General features: G+C 42.0%; 2 protein-coding genes across 3 annotated transcripts in view; one reads left to right on the top strand and one right to left on the bottom strand.

Annotated features, from left to right (window-relative positions):
* SDR42E1 (short chain dehydrogenase/reductase family 42E, member 1) overlaps window positions 1-20,840 on the top strand; it is a 1,031,186-nt gene that overhangs the window by 345,291 nt on the left and 665,055 nt on the right. The window lies entirely within an intron of this gene.
* The window catches only part of CDH13 (cadherin 13), a 438,545-nt gene that overhangs the window by 6,892 nt on the left and 410,813 nt on the right, over window positions 1-20,840 (bottom strand). The window contains exons 12-13 of one of the 2 annotated variants that reach the window (XM_009090753.4): window positions 14,294-14,527; window positions 12,784-12,999 (exon numbers count right to left, since the gene is read on the bottom strand). In XM_009090753.4, coding sequence (XP_009089001.1) covers window positions 12,784-12,999; window positions 14,294-14,527 — 450 coding nt within the window. Of the gene's footprint in view, window positions 1-12,745; window positions 13,000-14,293; window positions 14,528-20,840 lie in introns of those variants that run through there. The other variant, XM_018914682.3, reaches the window with a different exon arrangement.

Genomic DNA, 20,840 nt, shown 5'->3' with positions numbered 1-20,840 from the left:
TGAAGGGCAGGGTTGGTGATTGATGGGCTCACCTGGAGAAAAGCTTGTATATTTTACATTCTATTGACAGACATAATGAATGTGTGTGAACCTTTCATTCCCATCGAGGGGTGTACAAAAACGAGTTAGTTCAGCTTTAATTATGACTCTTTCTCCTTTGCTATTTTTGTGTCTATTGAAGGCCAGTTTGTCTCTCACAAGGAATTTTTGACCCTCCCTTTTACCCCATTCCTGACTCCTTTCACCTCAAAGCTCTACAATCCCTGCCCAGGTTTTCTTTCACTGAAATTTCTTCTCAACCTCATCCTTTCTTGCCTTTGATCCATTTAATCACGTGCCTGAAATGATGTTCCCTTGGCTCCTGGGACTATCTCCTCCCATAATTTTACCATGATTTCTCTAATCACTTTTCCAGCCTGTTCTTTGGTCTCGTTCCTCCAGTTTATTTTTTTTTAGGAAACCTTTTTTCCCCCCACTTTGGTTTCTTCCCCTTCTCAGTGCCACCATCCTTTCCTGCTCAGCAATCCCATTGCTGCTGACAGTTCAGAGCTCTTACTCTCTTTTCCCACTTCTCCATTTAGTCTGAAATGTCAGCCTCTAGCTCTGATAACTTTTGGATGTTTTCCTGACAGCTCTGCACAGCTACAACTCAGCTCTTAAATCTTCCCCCTGCAGCACTCCCTTCTCTGACTGCTCAGGACACACCATCATCCTGCCTCTTGTTGAGCCTGAAAGCACAAACAGACCAGAGCAGGTTTTTGTCATGGAACCTCCTTTCCAGGTCTGTACATTTAGGCTGTGTCAATCTAGAGGATTCTCTCTCCCAGGCTGTCCCAAAGGGATTTTTGTAGCCATTCAAACAGCTAAATCCCCTACCCAGCTCTCACTTAGCAGGGTTGCAGCATCTTTTCTGAGCCCTTGACAAACTGAGCTGCTGTCTGCTCATCTCCTGCCAGCCTCGTGCTCTGCAGAGCATTTCCCTGCTCTGCCACTTGGACAAAACCTCTGTGGTTCCTTCACTGCCTCTTTCCCCTGCACATTCCTGGATTTTCCCTGCAGGAAATTCCCTGGTTTTCCTCTCATTTGGTGGAAATGTCCCCTGGGGTGTGTTCAGAGAAACCTGGGCCCCTTCCAGAGGAAGCTGTGTCCCAACATCTGCTGGCACTTCACCAAACCCTTGGCATTGGCAGAGGGTGCCAAGACTGCTCTGAGTTCAGCCAAGCCTTGTGTTAAAGGAATTACTCCAGAAACAGCCATTAAAGGTGATGGAGCAGAAAGAAGGATTTTTTCCATCTAAAAAATGGATTTTTTCCATTCCATTTCTATGTCATGAACTGTGCACTTAGACCTACACCCCCAAAGTATAATAATTATTATTTAATAACAATTATTTATTATTGAGGAGAAAAGTAGGAACTTTTGCACAGGGGAATTATTTAAAGGAATAGTTTTTCCCTCTGGAAATCAGATTCAACACTCAAAATTATGGTCTGTGATGTTTCAGTAGACAACCTTTGGTAAGTAAGAATATGCAAGATCAAATCTGTCTTGGTTCTTTCTGTTGCACACAAAAGTGATTGGAAATTGTTCTGTCCTAGAGAGCATCAGACTTTTATTTTCTGTGGTTAATAACAGAGTGGCAGTTACAAAATTACTTTCTATAAAGAGTCTGATAAGGTCATGTAGGTGTTAATTGGCCAAACATGCTGGCCAGTAACTCCCTTAACACAAAATCTACAGGAATCAAGGATAACCAAAATATTACCTGGAAAACTCAATGTTTATCCTCAACCAAAGTATTGCCTGGACTACTCAATGTTTATCCTTAACCAAGAATAACTAAAGTATTGCCTGGAATACTCAATGTTTATCCTCAACCAAGAATAACCAAAATATTGCCTGGAAAACAAAATGTTTATCCTCAATCAAGGATAACCAAAGTATTGCCTGGAATACTCAATGTTTACTCTCAATCAAGGATAACCAAAATATTACCTGGAATATTCAATGTTTATCCTCAACCAAGGAAAACCAAAGTGTTACCTGGAATACTCAATGTTTATTCTCAACCAAGGATAACCAAAATATTGCCTGGAAAGCTCAATGTTTATCCTCAACCAAGGATAACTAAAGTATTGCCTGGAATACTCAATGTTTATCCTCAACCAAGGATAACCAAAGTTTTACCTGGAATACTCAATGTTTATTCTCAACCAAGGATAACCAAAATATTGCCTGGAAAACTCAATGTTTATTCTCAACCAAGGATAACCAAAGTATTGCCTGGGAAACTCAAGCTGAACGTGAGGAAAGCCACAGAAACCAACACAACTGCTCTGTTTTAAACTCACTGGGGAGATCCGAGCCTCTGGTCCATATTTAAAGTCTCTCTGTTCTCCCAGCTGGATTTCCAGTGCTCATTATTGCTTCCTGTGTAGGAATTGTAGTTTTCTTCTTGGCTTTTCTTTTTATTTATTGTCCCCATAAAGAAGGGACCAATGAAAGTTCCAGAAATGCTCACACAGAGCCAAATTTTAGAATCGAGTTCTTATTTGAGCCCCAGCTCACCTGGTGACTTTCCCACTCACTTTGATGGTGTTGCATTGGTTTTTAATTTATTTCTTTTTTACCCACTATTATGTATTTTATAGCACAGATAATTTATAGTTTGCAGCTGGCAATAGCTCATAAAATATATTAGTATTTAAGCAATACTGTGAGCATCAAATGTGCAAATAATGTTTGCAGGGAGCACATTTGCTGATCAATGAGAACTATTTCTTTAAGAACTTAATTCCCTGGTAAGCCTGTGCCTCGCAGGTTCAGATCTGCATACTAATGATAATTAGGCCTAGTAATTACTTTATTTTCTTTTTATCAGCTCAGTCTCCATATCTGGCCTCAGCACTCAGGAATTATTACCCACCCTGTGTTATTTGAGGTGTGATTTGACAGAAATTGCCTACAACGAGAGATCTGCTGCCCAAAGCACTCAAGCCACAAAAGTGGGAAAGGAATTTTTGCTCTTATTTTGTCCCTTCCACCTTTTCCTTTGGGTATCCAGGGATGCACAGCTGTAGGGAATGGATTTCTCCAGAAATCTCTCTCATTTCAGTCTCTAAAGGCAGGGTTGCTGCCATGTGTTTCTATTATTGCATTTCTGGTCAGTGGGCTCAGAGGAGAAAGCACAGCACCTTCTCACCAGCAGCTGGTGGCTGTTGGCAGCAGGAACAGGAGGTTTGGAACAGGAGCTTTTCTTCTGCTGGTCGAGAAAACTGACAAACATTGGGAGAGTTTGTCTGGATCTAATGTACTCATGGCATCAATAAAAATAATTGTACTGTGGGTATATAGGTGCAAGTGCACAGCTCAGGGTAGGGAGATCATGATATAGAAAATTAGATGGAATTAACCCCTCTTTCTACTCAGCCAAGGTCTACTGGCTGCATTCAGGGTTGATGAGGGTGGCCAACTCCACAGGAAAGCCCTGAACTGGAGTTTCAAAAGCTGATCTGGTTTGAGAAGGTGCAATTCACCTAATCCAGCCTAAATTCCCAAAGCTGGCTTCTTCAGTGGCTGCAGAGACAGCTCCTGCCTCTGTCACACAGGGCTCACTCAAGGTTTACTCCTCATGTTCATCCACACAGCAGAAGAAAATGGAGGAGAAAAAAAAGGCACAAAATTTAAGACAAAGATTTCATGATCTGCATTCCAAAGAAGAAGCAACTGGTTGGGTGTAAATTCATTCCCTGAGGTTCAGGCTGCCACGAGCTCCTACTCCAGCAGAACCCTTCCCTCCAGCCAGCCAGCAGTGGTGTGTGCAGAACTTCTGAGCTCAGAAAATGCTTTGGTACCTCCAGCTTTCCCTGTTGCAGCCAGAGCTTTCTCTGAACTTATTTACATATTAGTGACTCAATTCCCTGCTTATTAAAACAAACAACCAGGTCTAAATAGAGTAATTAAAAGCCTTTGAAAGATGTGCTCTTTATGAGACCAAGCTCACCCTCTATTTCACAGACTCTGCTTCTACACTGCAGTTAAAACCTCATAAAAATTAAAGGCATTTAAGTTTCTTGCTGACCCTCAGTACAGGAATGAGCTTTACCCAAAATGCATTCATCCTTTAATTCCCATTAAAATAAGAGAGTTAACGCAGCTGGAGTTTGGAGTTCAGCTCATGCATGCTCCATTTCTTTCAATTACCCTTTCATCAGAAATATTACATTAATCTGGCATAATTAAAAGTCTACATTACATCATGGACTTCACTGAAACCTCAGTAATGCTAAAGAGGTAACAAAAATGACAGAAGAGATCAGCACCGTGTTCCTGATTAGGCACCTAATCAACATCCAGGTACTTCTTTCCTGGATTTACCATCTAGGAAAGGTCATTAATTAGAGGCATTAGTTTAGCCTCCATGTAGAGCTTTGAAAAATAGAAATTATTTTCATGTGCATCACTGGTTGATCTGTCATGGGTAGGTTTCAACTGTAGAAGTTTCACAGTGTGCCTTCAAATTATTCTAAATTTCCCCCAAAATCTCATTGAATTTGAAGGACTATTCCCAAACAGGTACCCTGTGTTTTCATCCCTGCAATTAAAAAAATCTGGGGTTAATATCAGCCAGAACAAACTGCTGCTCTCACTGGCCACAACACCTTGGGGAAAAGTTTGTAAAGACTCCAAAAGTAAATGAGTTTATCCTGAAAAATCTTATACCATCCCACACAATTTGTTTCTCATTTAAGTGAGAAATTATGGGAGAGCTGTTAAGGATGGGAGAAGCCCAGTGTGAAATGAGAGGCTGAAAACTCCCCCAGGGCTTTGCTGGGCTCTGATGCATCGTCCACAGGGTCCAGGATGAGGGAAGAGATGAGAAAGTTGACTCCATGTTCAGAAGGCTTATTTATTATTTTATGATATATATTATGTTAAAACTCTACTAAAAGAACAGAAGAAAGGATTTCATCAGAAGGCTGGCTAAAATGGAAAAGGAATCAATAACAAAGGTTTGTCTGTGACTGAGACAGTCTGGACAGCTGGGCTGGGATTGGCCATTAATGAGAAACAACCACAGAGACCAATCCCAGCCCCACCTGGTGCATCCCACAGCAGCAGAGAAGAATTGTTTGCAGTTTGTTCTTGAGGCCTCTCAGCAACTCAGGAGGGAAAAGTCCTAAGGAAAGGGTTTTACATAGAACATGTGGGTGACAGGGCTCTCCTAAACCGCTGCCAGTGTTTGACTGCAGGAGCTGGGACTGTGCCATGGGCTCTGCAATCAGCCCAGAGTGGCAGGGAGAGGGGAAATGTGCCAGCCCAGCTCCCCAGCTGGCACAGGGGGACACATTCCCCCTGCTGAGGTCGTGTCACCTGTGGGACGCCAGCATTAGCAGCTCTCACACTGCTAATTTATTATAATTATTATAATATTTAATTCTTACAATTTATTATATTTATTATTAGGATACTGCAGTGGCAGATCCAAAGCAGGGCTGGTGGAAGCCAAAGTGCTCTTCTGAGCCTGGCAAGGGCACTGCTGAATCCTTGGCTGTGCCCACCCTCTTCCCTGTCAGGTGCTCACACACACTCCCTGTGTCATGAGCTGTTCCTAAGAAGAGAATAAAATAAACATTTTCTGAAAGAAAAGTTGCTCAGGTGAAGCAAAATTCCGACCCTCTTTGCTTAGAAATTCAGAGCCACGTGCTTCCCTGAGTTTATCAAATAAAAACCATCTTCTCCTACAATTCCTGTTCTCCAGGGATGTGAAGAATCTCACTGGGAGAGGGGGAGTTTTAGGGTAGAAAAGCCAAGATGTACTCCATTATTATTTTTTTAAAAATGGAAGTGAATTCCAGTTGGACACCGTGTCAAAGCAGTGTTGCCTTCATTTAAGCAATAGGGAATAAATGTTTCCTTCATTTTCCAGTTCTGTCAAAACTAAACCAGTGCAGAGGTGGAAGCCTGCATGGATATTTCCCCATGCTCTAATCTGATAAATGGAATGGAATGGTTGAAAATATTCAGGCAGTGAAATGAACAAGTCCAGCTTGGAAACAGCAGCACTGAACAAGTCTGCTGATTTTTTTCCTAGGGATGCTGGAAATGAAATGCATCAGCTGTAGCAGGGAGCCAACCTTTTAGAGGGCTGGGGGCTGCTCAGGCAGTCAGATCTCATCTCCCACAGCAGCACAGCACAGGTTACCATCCCTTTCAAATGAGCAGAACATGAACAATCCAGACACATTCAGATCTGTGGGTACGGACTAAACCCAGCTTGAAATCCTAAATTATTCATCTGAAGAAATCCTTGTTCGGTGAGAATAAAAACTAGAGTGGAGGATTATGCTGAGAAGCCACAGAAAAGGGCAAAAACAAACTAGAAAATCAGCCAGGTGTTGATGTCAGCCTGCTCATTTCAAATCTTTTGAAGACCTGCTCCTAAAAGTGGCACTTAGCTAAGCACCAACTAATGACCTATCCCAATTAATGACATTGATAAACTGAGGCTCCAAGTCCTCATCTAAAATACTCCAAACATTAATGGTCCTTTAAAGGGCTTTGTAAGGATCCACTGGGTATTGCAGAAGCAAAGGCAACATCACCAAACCTTCAGGCACCACCAACCTCCTCCTAATCTTTAATATCCTGCCCAAAGCTGAACACAAAGCTGTTTACATTGAGATATCTGCATGTTATCAAGGGAAAAATAGGAAAGGAATAGGAAAAATTATTATAGGGAAAATATCCAAGGACAGGCACAAACATCTCACAATGTGTAGTGACCATTAATGGCAGGGAAAAAAATCTTCAACTGGTCATGTATTCAGTGCCAGGTTTTAATCATAGGCCACTCCAGAGCAATCCTGGCCATAACCATCTGAAATTCAATATTTATGTGGCTTTAAGAAGTTGTTCAGAGAAGAAATACAAAATGTTATGTACCAACAATTGCTGTGGAGTACTGGTGAGAAAATGAGAACATAAAAGCGTTCACTTGAGCTGCCAGCACTAAATGGGCCATCAGAGCCATCTCCCTGAATGTCCATCCCATGCCTCCAGAGTGACCACCAGCAGTCATGCTGCAGCTCCTGGGGAGGGAGCTGCCCTTGCTCCCTCTGCATTCCAAACACTCATCTTCCCAACTGCCCTCTTTTCTCACCTCTGCACTCCTGAAACGTGTTTGGATGGCTTCAGGTGTGTGTAAAATGTCATTTCCCACCTAATTGACTCGATCAAATGCCACATTTCAATATGCTGATGTGCAATTTGGGGGCATTTCTATTTGTCTTGTCTGGTGTACAAACATCCTGTCCCCAATTATGGACATCCATATGGATTCCTGGGCCATTTCAAGCCCCATTAACTTTAGGTGGGCTCCCAAACTGCACAATATGTTGCAGGATTGGAAAAAACCTGCAGTGAAATCAGAAGAATGGACACAGCTCTCTGTTAAAATTGAGATTCAAATCAAGGCTGGCTCAAATTGAAGCAGCCCCTTGACTCCCAAACCATTCTTTCCTTAGAAATCAACCCAAATCTGTCAGCACACAAATAAAAATGGTGTTTTTCTCATACAGGCACTTGGGAAAGCATCGATTTCAGTGATATTTAACTGCAAAAATAATAATATAAATGTGGACCAAAGCATCTGTGGAAAAGGCAGTGAGTGATAGTGGATATGGTGAGATTTACATCACTGGAACTCACTGAATATCAGCAAGTTCCAATTTCTTGGAGAGCAAAATGTAGGTGATATTTTAGGTACCTACATGGTTGTGCTCCAGCATCAGAATGCAACTCAAATTAGAGCAGTGCAAAAAAAAAAAAAAAAATCCAAACAACCACCTCAATAAAGCACCTCAATAAAACAGGAAAACTCTAAAACTCTCCAATTTTAATAGTTTTTGCAGTTCTAGCCAAAATAGGGATGTCTGATTCCTCAGAAATGGGAAAATGTATCTTGCAGACTTCCTTAGTCTTTTTAATTAAACTGATCTTTTTTTAAACTCATTTAGAAATAAACTGCTCTGAAAAGTAGAAAATTAAAAGGTGCTAAGACAACCTAAAATATAAAAAGAAAACAACCAAACCCAACCAACAAAACAAAGAAACAAACAAGAACTGCTGGTTTTAGCAAATTCACCTATTGGGAACCTCCCTCTGGAACTGGATGGAACAGGGATGAACTTTTCCCTTTTTTTCTTGGGAAAACCCAAAAATTCTATTGGAAAAACCCAATTGTTGAGCCCTGAAGGAAAAACAAAAACCAACCTGACAGTTTAAAACTCAGCCAAGAAATTGAGAGCAAAGGCTGGGGAGTGGGAATGGGCAGGTAACAAATCTGCAGAGGGAATGGAAGGAGCAGTGACCTTAAAGGTCTGTTCCGTTTGAAACCTGCTCTGGCTTGTCTTGTTCTGCTGCCTTTCAGGAATGCTCTGTTTCACTTTTCAGCCATTTGATGTTCCTGCACAAACAACAAGGGGGAAACAAGAGATTCAGGGGCTGCTCTTGCCTTGAGAAACGAGCTGGGTGAGAGACAAGCCTGCAGGATTAACTCTGCCTGTCCAGCTCCATGGAAATGCAAACCCACCAGTTCCAAATAATTCAATTTTTTAAAATTTTTTTGGTTTTTTTTTTTTGGTTTTTTTTGGGTTTTTTTGGGTTTTTTTTTTTTTTTTTTGTTGTTGGTTTTTTTTTGGTTTTGGATTTTTTTTTTTTTTTGTTTTGTTTTGTAGTGGTTTAATAATAATCATTTTCAAGGGATAAAAACAAGCCACCTGTATTTTCTTTATTGGCCCTGTACCTTTATTCCTCAAATCAGAAAAAACTCAATATAGTGAGGGGCAGCCAGCACTGAATAGGAAAAGTTTGTGGAAATTACTAGGAAATTAAATTCAGGGGTGTCTCTAAGGCTTTTTTGTAATTGCAGCACAGACATCTGGGCCAGTCTCTGCTTTTCAAACACACCTGAGGCCTTTCACCCTGACTTTAACAAATTAATTGCAATGTAGAGACCTCCAGCTCATTTAATTTCTTTAAGGCAGCATTCCCCCCTTGTCTGGCACTCACATTCTGTTAGGATAATGGAACTCTGCACTTCTTTCAGCTCAAGTCAACTTGCAGCTTTGTAGTCCACTGGCCAGGTGAACAAAAACAAAAAGCTTCTTATTCATGGTTGAGAGTCAAAAAAGATAAAAATTGGGTTTTTTTCAACATGAAGGGTTTGAATCCCAGCATTTTTATAATGAGGAAATTTAAGTAAAGTATTAGTGACACAACTATTGTGCCTTTGGTTGTTCTTTTATTCCCTTCATTCCACACATTTGAATCTAACGTGGTCTTTTATGTCAGTAGAATATAAAGGAAGATATGAAATGCAATTACCATTCTATGATTATGCAATTAAGTGAAATAGTTATTATAAAATCAAAAGCCCAGAATTCAAATACTCTTTTAAATAATAATAATAATAATATGAATGATTTGTAATAGATCTAGAGCTCAGTTCTGCCAGCCAGAGTGGTTCTTTCTCAGTATCCCACAGGGCCTGGGGCAGATTCTGGGGCTGACTTTGTTGTGGCAACGTGCACAAATTTGGTTTTGCCTTGTTTTGCTTTGCCACCCCTCACCCTCGTGGGGTGCTGGGGCTCCTCTCTCACTGAGGAGCCTTCAGGGGAAGCCTGTTTGTAATTCTGGAGCTGGTGAGGATCCCTTTGTAGCTGCATGCTGAGCTGGGATGGGTCAGCTGTGTCACCTGGAAGCACTGCAGCACTCGGGGACAGTCCCAGAGCAGCACCAGACCTGCTCCTGACTGATTTCCTCTTTCCCCAAGGAGCTGATTGCTGCAGCTCCCCTCCCTGACCAGGAACCCAGGATGGTTTTTTCATGGTTTTTTCCCCCCTCAATCTCAACTGCTAAAATCTGAGTTCAGTCTGAATATTTGGCCCTGTCTTGTCTCCAGTAATGGCAAGGCAAAGCTGACAGAGGAAAAATGCCACCACATGAAGTTTCATCTTAAACACAGAGTCTGCTTTAATGACAAGTGACAATATTCTTTCCCATATTTGTCCCCATTACCTACTGCAGCTTTGCAAACTCCTCTGCCTGTCCACTCTCCACCATTCCAGCTTGCCCTCAGTAAAACTAGGTGAAATAAAAAACATGCAATGATGCTCCTTTATCCAAACAACTTTGTGCTCATCACCTTTTAATCCCACCTCGTTGTTTTGTTGTGCAAATCTGCCCATATACTTTGGCATCTCATATTTTCTCTTTCTGGCTGCCAGGAACTCCTCAGTTTTTCTTGTTCCAGCCATATCCACCTTCCCAGGGGCTTCTGGGCAACTGTGCAGTCTGTATCCCATTATCCCTCAATGTAGTGAGCACAGTAGGATGTCTCCAGAATGGGAGGAACTGCTGGGTTTTGCATCCATTTCAGTTTTAATCAGGCTCTTCACTTGTGTGCTCAGACACTTCAGAAATCTGCCACATCTGACTTCTTTCATGATTTAGGAAGGAGGCACATATTCTAAGTATAGCTAATAATTGCACCATTTAAATGATAATACCAAGATGTTTTCTGCAGGAAAGATATTCATGCAGGGCTCTTTTACCAGGAGCAGCTCTTTCAGAGGGCTATCTATCCTCACACCAGATGTCAAATACAAAAAGAAATACTTTGGCATGAGTTGCAAAGTTCATTTGACTGAAGGATTTACCTCCCAGGAACAAGAGCCTCATAAAACACAAACACTGGGAGCAGAGGCAGCCACGTAAGGGCTTTTGCTAAAATTAAACTCATAACTTGCCACTGGAAATGGGACGTTTCATCTGTTCAATAAGCACTAAAGTTCTCTTTGTTTTTATGGCATCATAATCTTTGATTACTCTGATAAATATTTGGACTATACAAAACATTGCAAGGGAGCTAATCACAGTTATAAAAAATCTGTGTGTGGGAATGAGTTGGGAAGGGGGCGATGGCAGCACATTTCAGAGGGGTTCAAACACAGAACCACATCCTCTGAACTGGCTCCCAGCCCCATTCCTTCCTGCCTCTGTGCAGGGCACACCTGAGGGAAATGCTCAGGGCAGTTGTGGTGTTTGCTGGCTTGGCACAGACACGGTTGGGAACGGTTCCAGAGGTGGAATGACAGCCATGGAACACCCTTGGGTGTATCCCACCCACAGCTGGGCTGGACAAGACCTGCAGCCAAGAAGAGCAACTCAAAAAGTGCTTTCCAACACTTAAAACTGGCTTTATAATTCAACCTGAGGAAAATGGTCAGGCTTCTTGGTGGGGGCTGTGAAGAGTCAACATGAACATGGCAACTTCCCAAAGTACAGAGCTTTTCTCTACCTCCTTGTATTCTGAGCAGATGAATTAATGTAAATAAAGCTCAAGTGCAAATCACATCAGATAAGAAAGCAATTCCAGTGCTGAAAGTCATGCCTGGTGTAGCAGCAGCAACATTTATGAAGTGGCAGCAAGAACATATTTGAATCAATGGGCTGCATATTGATATCACTGCTGCAACAGTGTCACACCCTGTCAAATATTTTTAATGTATTACCCCTAACAGCTGAAGTTTGCCTTTGGTTCCAGGAGACTGAGCCCAGCCCAGCTGAACCAGAGCCAGAGCAGATCCTTTAGATGTCACTGACTGAGACTGAGAACAGGAATTTGCACTTAGCATTTAGAGAGTCCTTTTCATCTTCCAAGAGCATCACAAACAGCAGCTGGGACGGGCTCACAATGACCTTCATGCCAAGATTTTGGGATGAAAGGAGAAGGAAACAGGACAGGAGGTGTGCTCAAGCACACAGCAAGCCTCAGGGGTGGAAGGGTCTCTGCCTTGACCTCTCCCCTGCCTGGTGGGGAACCCAAGGCCTTTGACCATGGCTCAGGTTTTGAGTCACCATGCAATGTGTTCTGTTAATAGAAGGTGAAGGTGACAGTCCTTAAATGACAGATTTACTGGCATAGCTGTAGGACACAGACAGGAATTCAAAACCAACACTGCCTCAGAAAGTCTGCTGGCAGCTGTCACTGGACTAGCCAGGGACACACCCAGTTTAAATTGTGGGTTCCATGGCTTTGAATTCCTACTTTGGAGTCATTCTGGGATTTATTTTCCCCACTTCCAATTGAAGTCAGCTTTCCAAATGAGAAGTACAAAATTCCTTTCTCAGGAGCAGCAGAAATGCCTTTCAGTTTTCTCTGCCCTCCAAGCCAGCCTGGCCATTTGATTCTCAGCTCTGGGTGGTTCTAAGCCCAGAATCTCAAACAAGTTCCTCATGTTCCAGTCACTTGCACATCTTATGTGGAGGAACAGATTGAAGCAGGCAGGCCTGGTTTTCCTGGTGACCCAGAACAGCCACTGTTACAGGAACACCTTTAATCTCCTCTTTCTGGGCTTGAATTGAATTCAAGTGGGGAGAGATGAAAGCAAGCATTGCACAAATCTGCTACCACAGCTGGTACTTCTCAGTTTATCATATTCCTGATTCCCTTTGATTCCTCTTAGAATTATTGCTTCTCTTTCTTAATTTGACAATCAGGCATCCATTTATATATATAAATTATTTTTTTGGCTATGAAAAAGCCCCCTCCCCCTCCCCCTTTCTCACAGCTATTCCTTCATGGAAAAAGAACCCAAAATTCCAGCATTACGATATCAATGTGTGAATTGAACTCCTCCCTTGGAGGGTTTTCTGGTGCAGAGCACAGATGAGCAGAAAAACAACACTCCATGACTTAGAGCTCAGCAAAAGACTTACAGAACAAACAGAGGAGTGAAAGGAGGATTAGGCTCAGGCTGATGTGGAGAGCGCCCGCTGCACTGCAGTCCATTTTGGATTTCTTGCAGGTGCACACCTGTAACCTCAGTTCTGTGGTGTTGGTCAGAGGAGGCTTTCCAGAATCTGTCACTGAGATGGGGATGTTGTAATTGGCCTTTTTCAGGTTCTGGAGCAGGATGACCTGGGCATGGGTATCTGCAAAGGATGAGGGGACAATTAACCAAGTGTTGGCTGCTTGGGAGGGTGAAGGAATCTGCAAGCAACATCAGACATGCCAGTCAGTGGTGGGAATCAGCAAGAAAATGAGAATGCACTAAGAAAAATAACAAAAGGATTGAATTGAATTGGAGGGAAGAGACAGTCCTGAAATTCTTTCATGGGCTGAAATCTAATTACAATCTTATTCCAAACCCCACCACAAGAAAGACTTGCAAGAGCCCCATTTATTTAAATACATGATTTGGTCTACAAAGTTTTGGCAGAAGTTGTCTGTGAAAGCCAATATACCAATGAAATGCATCTGGGGGCATGTCACCCCCAAAATGACAAGAAGAGATAATAAATTTACCTGCCAAAGGGAAAAATAACCCTTCCTGCTGGGAAGTGCAGGGAAAACTGCTGAACCACTTCCACAATTTCCCAGGGAAGGGAAGGGAAGGGAAGGGAAGGGAAGGCCCTTCCAAAGCCACAGATCTGCTCCACCTGAGGAACTGAGGCCTCAGCAGCTCTTGGCACCCAGGTGAGTGTGAGAATTCTTTAAGGGTGTAACACAGGGGTGGTTTGATGTTTGGAGAACAGCCAAGAAAACAGCTCCTCCCCTCTGTCCTCCAGCCAGGTACAGCCATCACATCCATCTCTAGATTTTTCTAAGGCTATGACATGAACTAAAAGGTTGGGAGAAATAATACGTTCCAGAAAAGAAGCAGGAATAACCTACATGAAGAAGAAATGCTGTATTCTGTGCCCACAATTTGACACACAAACCTTCTGCAACCTCACGATCCTCCTAGCAATTGGGCAAGGTCCCAGTGCATTGGGAGATTTTATTGGTGAAGAGTTTAAATACTTAAAATTAGGAAGTTTTTTAATTACTTTGCTAAAGCCCATGCAAAACTTCCCTGCTGTCCTACAGCAAAGCCTTGTGCACCTTGTGCAGAACAACTGGGTGCCATGAGATCCAGTAATCACAAAATTATCAGTTATTAGTAGCCCCTGATTAATGCAAAATAGAGGGGAAAAATGCAGCCAATGCAAGAGATTGATGCAAAACTGAGAGAAGAAAGTCCAGCCAAAACAAAAGAAGAGAAGGAGTTTCAGAGCTGCTGTCCCACAGGCAGCTGCTCCAGCAGCCCCAGCACAGGGTGAAGCAGCTTTAGGTACAAATCTTTCATGCCAAACCCCTCCTAAATTCCCCCAGTGCCTCAGGGGAGCACCCTGGGGTGGAGAAGTGGGAGGAATAAACACCCAAAAATCCAAGTTACAGCCTTACTGTTAAGCCTGTTGATTCTCCACAACTTTTCTGGGCCGGATTGCTTGCTGAGCTCAAATTTGAATGGATCTGTGTTGGGGTGAAGGTCTTTGTCTGATGCTCCTAGAACCACTACCCTGAGATCTTTTGCATCGTCACAAACTTTTGCCAGGGTGGGATAAAGGGATGGGACATTGTCATTGACATCCTCCAAGGTGATGTGCAAAGTTCCTGTGCCCGTGGCAGGAGGGTTACCTAGAGGAAAAAAAACAAACATCTGTTTATTAAATCACATCTCCATAAACTCTTGCTCCTATTTGCACCTGCGGGCTTGCAAAGGGAAATAATTTTTTATTGTTCTTACCTCTTTTATATGGAAATTATTGCTTAAAAAACCTGATGAGTCACTCTTGTAAATTCATTGCTGATTTTCAGAATGAAGCCTGTCTGATTCTCTACAGTACGGAAAATTATTCTGAGGAAACCTCTGGGAGAGGAATATTTTGAGGTTAAAATGAGAGTAGGACATGAATAGATATCTGGAACAGAATCTGTTCATCAGCACATACTGAGAGAAACATCCTGGGAGCCATCCCCCAGACAGGTAGCACAGTGTTAAAGAATGAAGAATAAGGCAGGTGAGAGGCAAAGGAGGGAGGAATCGGGTTCTGAGGTGGGTGCCCAGAACAGAACAGGACCAGATCATCCCTGCCAGCCCTGAGGGCCACCTGCAGCTCTGCCAGCAGCACTGAAACCTGCCAGGGCAGCTCTGGGAAATGAGAGGGGTTATTTACCCCATGCCTTCAAACCTTGCTGAGTGATTTGCCAGCCTGCCTCCGTCCTGACCCAGAGCCAGCTGCAGAGGTGAGGCTGCTGCTCACTCACCACTGCCAGGCTCTGTGCCAGGGCTGTGAGTGACAAACCAGCCCTGGTGGCACTGGGGGGGGAGCTGGGAAGGCAGGGTTTGCCTGCTGGGAGCAGCAGCTCATTTCTAGGGCTGACCCAGGAGCTGGCAAGTGGAAATAACTGGCAGTCACTGCGGAGGAGTGCTGTGCCTGAGCTGGTCACACACTGCCTGCAGCTCAGCAGCTCCTTGCAGCTCCCCCTGGCAAAAGCACCTCCGAGTTCTCTGAGTGCACATCTTGTCCTTCAAGGTCTCATCTGAAATGCTGCACTCGTGGGTTGTTTATTCCTCCTTTATATTTTTCTGGTTTAGCACAGGGAAGTGTGATCCCTGCACTTCCCTGAGCAGGAACAGTCTCCCAGGTTGGGAGTTCTACAGCACCCCACTAACAAGGCAAAAATGGAGTTGGGTCTCTTTCTTTATAAGGTTTTTTAAGGATAAACTGTTTAATTAAGAAATGACACCTAAATTATTTTTATTTTTAACCTAATAAATAACTACTTGTGACTCATAATGTGGACTTTTTTATTTAAACTATTTAAACCTCTGAAGAAGGTCGAGAAGAAGGACTAATCTCTGCTTTAAAACTTCTATTTTGTTTTATATATATTACTACGTTCTAAAACTTTAAACTCTACCTTTTCTACTATGTGATATTACAACTTCTATTCAAACTACACACTCATGACAGTTCTAGTATCGAATTTCTGAATTTCTTTATGGCCTCAGGTGGGATGCAGTGTCCCCTGGGGGTCAGTGTCCATCAGTACAGAAAGCCCACAATTCCCAGTGACCAGGGCTCCCACATAAACCCTTCCCAGATGGATTCAGGGGGCTGCAGTGACCCTGTGCAGCACCAGGGCAGGCTGCCACAGCCTTTCCAGCTCAGCCCTGCCAGAGCTGCCCTCCAGCACCACCCCTGCCCGCAATCAGGCAGGCTTTGGAAAGGAAACTTACCCACAGCACAGCCTAATAAACTGAATTATTGCTGTCCCAAGGCAGAGGCAAGTGCCCCGTGGTGTGGATCTGATAAAGTGCTGCCTGCAGCAGAACGCAATTAGTCCTTTCAATAACAAATGTTACTAATGCCGACACCTCATCTGTTTCCTGCCAGCAGAAATGCATCCCAAAGGCTGAGTGTTCATCCTTCTCCAGCCCTGCCCTCCCTTCTCTTCTGGCACTTTGTCATCAGAAGGGTTAGGCTGGAGTTCTTTTTAATGAAAAAGAAACTATTTTTCACTTTTTATTGGACTAATTGAATTTACAGAAAGACTCCCATCCGTTTTTTGTTCTTGATATATTATTAAGTAAAGTCATACGGCAGAAAGGATGAAAAGACATCCTGGTATTTGAAATATGATCATAAAAGCCAGCCTTTCATGCACTTAATTAAACTGCTGTCTTTAATTTTGAATGCATTATTGCCACACTGGACTGATAATGTCTTATGCACTGCCCTTCTTATCTTCCTCTGAAGTCAGTAATATTAAAATCTGCCTTTTGAAATGAAGAAGCCAACAGCTTTGTGGATGTCCTGCTATTTTGTCACACACAGATATGGCTGTGTCCTCCCTGCTGTGCACATGTTTCCCTCTTTGTGTGGTTCAGGGGCTGGGCAAATATTACACACACAGAGGAAAAAGAGTGAAAGGAAATTGCTTCTGTCCATTTCAATGGCTTGTTCTCTGCTTGGTTTATTTATGATTTAAACAAAAATCTTTCCTTGATTTATGAAGACCTCCAAATGAAAAGCAAGCAAATGTCAGGGTCATAAACTGGAGCTTGTTAACACACGTCATAAAAATGTAACACCAAATGAATCAAGCAAAAATGGTCACAACTCATCCACTGGGAATATGTGACTTTCATAAATTTGATGGTATTATGCTGTTGAAATAATTCAAAATCCCACGATCTCCAGACGCCTCTGATTTTGAAAGGAAAGTTACCCATAGAATATTTTAATTCTGAAGTGAAACTGTTAATTTGCATTGTCAAACCTGGTGGCTGAGAGCAGAATTAATGAGCAGAGCAAGACCTGAAGGGTCCAGCAGTCCTGGGGAGAAGCTTTTCCAACCAGCTCTGACCCCGTTTGCCCCTGAGCACAGCTGGCCATCCCTCCTGGGATGAACACTTCAAACATTTGGGTGCACTCAGAGCCCTTGGGGACAGAGAGAATTCCACATTCCCAGAAGTGCCACATCTGGGGACACACCATGGCAATCACAGGGGTGAAACTGCATCACTGGTTTGTGTAAAAGTGCTGAAACAGAGGCTGAAGGGTGGAGAATTTCACAGTGAGGCAAAGTGGAGACTGGCTGGTGAACTGTCTCCAGTGCCAGGGGCTGTGACCAGGAAATGTGGATTTTACACTGGATGTGAGTGCTGCCAGCACAAATGACCACTTTGTTACCTCCAGCTGAAAAAAACGAGTTTGAAAATAAACCTCATGGAAAAAGAGACTTTGTATACTCTTAATGCTTGAATCCTGATGGAAAGCTGCAGAGAATAACATCAGAATTACTGAGGTCACACAAGAATTATTGACTTACACACTGCTCCTCAAACCACAGCTGTGCTTCTCCTGCTCCCTGGGCGGCTGCTCGGAGAATCTAAACACAAATTTCTGTCCCATCCCTCACATGGGGGCTTTCCCCCCTCCAAGTGCTGTTTTTCTGCTCAGATCTGTGTGTGCCCCTGCTTTGGCAGCACTCCCCTCCTGCAGGCAGGGATCCCGTGCAGATCCCATGGCAGGGTGAGCTCCTGTCCTGGCTCAGCCAAAAACATGGAACCAGGAGAGGGGAGGACACCAAAATCTGGGTGTGCTTCTCACACAACTGCCCTCCTCAGAGCCATGTGCTGATATTTTGTCTCTTATTCCACATGAATTCAAATTTCCTGCGCATTTTCCACCTATATTAACATGCAGATGCCTTGTAAAATATATAAAATAAACATATAAAATCAATATATTATTAAATACACATAATAAATATATCATTAAATATATATAAAAATATAAAGTGAAATATAAAATAAATAAAAGAATAATTATATATAATATATTTATGCATAATACATAAAATGTAATATATATAGTATTATGTAAAATATAGTAAATGTAATATATAATAATATAAAATGAATATAATATATAATTATAATATATAAAAGTAAATATAATATAAAATATAAGAATATAGTAAATATATAATAAGTATATAAATAGACATGTAGTATACAGAAAAGATATAATAAAATAAATAACTATATATATAAAATATATAGTTTATATAATAAATATATTAAAATATATAATTTTTATAGTAAATATACAGCACGTTTATATAAAATAAATAAACAAAATATATATTATAGAATATATAAAATATATATTTAGTATATATATAATATATAGTATATATATACTAAATTATTGTGTGTATATATATATATTTAAAATTATATATATAATTTATATTAAATATATAAAATAAAAATATTGGTGTGTGACACAATAGCAGGACATCCATAAGCGCTGTTGGCTCCCTCCAAAGTTCCAACCCTTCATCCATCCCCTCAAATAAAAGATGCAGCTCCTGGTTTTGAGTAATTACATTTCAGAAGAGCACAGCTCTTTCAGCATATCCAATTGCTGCTGACATCTGCCATCCATCTTCAATACTGTTTTCAACATTCTCATTTCTTTTTCCAATCATGAGGCCATGATGACAAATTAAAACAATATTTTGTGAGCAATTCATATTTTACTGAAATTTAAAACGGCGAGAAAAGGATGAGTCTTCAATTTATTTTCTCTTCTCAATTAATACAGCAATTAAGATAAGGGGAATAAAACTGGCTTAATTGGGTTGCCATGGTAACTAATTGCCTGATTTCTTCAAAAATAGCGTGGTTTAGGTGGAATCAATCTGTGGTAATTTAATTATGTGCACCATGGAGAGAGGAGACAGGTTAGATCCACGTCAGGAAAGTTCTAATTGCTCACTGCCACCCATCTCTTTGTCACCCCTGCCTTCCTGGGGGCTGTGAGTTACAGCTCATCACACAGAGGACACAACAACAAGGTTTTGTCTAATGATCTGCAGTGCCAATAACCAGGACTCAGGATTGCTCCTGGGGAACCCAGGCACAAGGGAGAAGCAGCCCTGACTCACCATTCCTTCACTCGGCTCAGGGAAGGGGAGAAGGGCCACAGCCACAGGAGCAGGGTCCGAGCTGCTTTTTTGCTTAAACTGCCAGAGCAGCTCCAGCCAAACCCTCAACTCCCCACTAAAATGACTTTTAGTGATGTTTTTTCTCTTTCTTTAAGGCAGCTGAAGTTCTCAGAGTCCCAGTGTTGCCTCAGCAGCTCCCTGGTGACAGGGATGGCAGTGGAGTGCTCACACTGGATCAGCCTCACTGGGAGAACATTTCTCTTTAGGTGGGACCCCACTGGGGTGGCATCCAACCACCCCCCAAAAAAGGGGAATCCAACCTCAGTTTGCATTTAACCCAGCCAGCAAGATTAGTGTGGCATTATTTGTCACCAGGTGACAGCACAGGTGGGTTTTCCATGAGTCAAGCAGCCAAAAATAACCAAAGGCTTTGTTTTTAAAGAGATAGAAAAAGGCTACGCAATGGGATACTAACTCCACAAAAAAGAGTGATTCTTTTATAAATAAGGTACATCTGGGTAAAGGGAAATGATTATTCATTCCTCTAAAAGGCAATGGAGAAATGAATTTTATCTTTTAAAGATTTCACACGTTTTCCAGGTATTTTTTAGCTTCACCTCCAGTCACGGTTTCCTCCTCCCTTACTTTTTCTAGATTGTGACTCAAACTCTCAGAATACAGGAAAAAAAAAAAACATTAAATGACCTTTCCTGGAGAGTTTCTGGTATGGCTGAATGAGAAAAAAAATGCAGGTGCTCTGCTTTGTGATGCTGTTCCCAAATCCAGTCAACAATGGGATCTGCAGGATGGCCCCACGGAGCACATTTGGAAGCTCTGTTCCACACAGGTTTCTCAAACCCCAACGATTTCCCCTCTCATGGGATGAGCAAAGTTCCTTTTGGCAGAAGAGCTCCCAGGATGCTGTGATGCTGCACTGGGCTCAGTGATTAGAGTGCTAAATGAAATGATCACCACTGTTGGCACTTTTGTTAACAGAATGAAACCTCTGATGCTTCCCAAGTTTGCATAAACCCGAATTTGCCCCATTATCAGCTCATTCTCAGATTAAACACAGTTCATGCCACTCTAATGTGTTAACTCTGCTGCGTGGCATTTCCTACCAGTGTTTAATTTCTTCTTTAATAGCCCAGAGACTCTGTGGTCACACAGGTCTTTAATAAAAAGTTTTCAAATCCTAAAGACACAGCGTTGACCTTTTACTGAAATCAGATGTGCTGAGAAAATTAGGATATTTCTTCCAAAAAGTCCTTTTTAAAGTGTAATGCACCCCCAAAAAAGGTCAAAATTTATTATCTATAAATTAACACTGTTTCCACCAAATTTGCTGTTACACATTGTTTCAAGTGTGTTTGGGAAGATACAGGAACTGTTTGGATCAGGAATAACATAATTCACACTTTACCACCTTCAGCTGCAGTTAATTTGATAATGAAATAACATCCTAAAGGTCAGAAAGAATCTCATA

This window comes from Serinus canaria, chromosome 11 (assembly GCF_022539315.1).
Source record: "Serinus canaria isolate serCan28SL12 chromosome 11, serCan2020, whole genome shotgun sequence".
Classification (NCBI taxonomy): Eukaryota; Metazoa; Chordata; class Aves; order Passeriformes; family Fringillidae; genus Serinus; species Serinus canaria.
The sequence above is the reverse complement of the archived record's forward strand: the minus strand, read 5'-3'. Positions and strand labels throughout refer to the sequence as shown.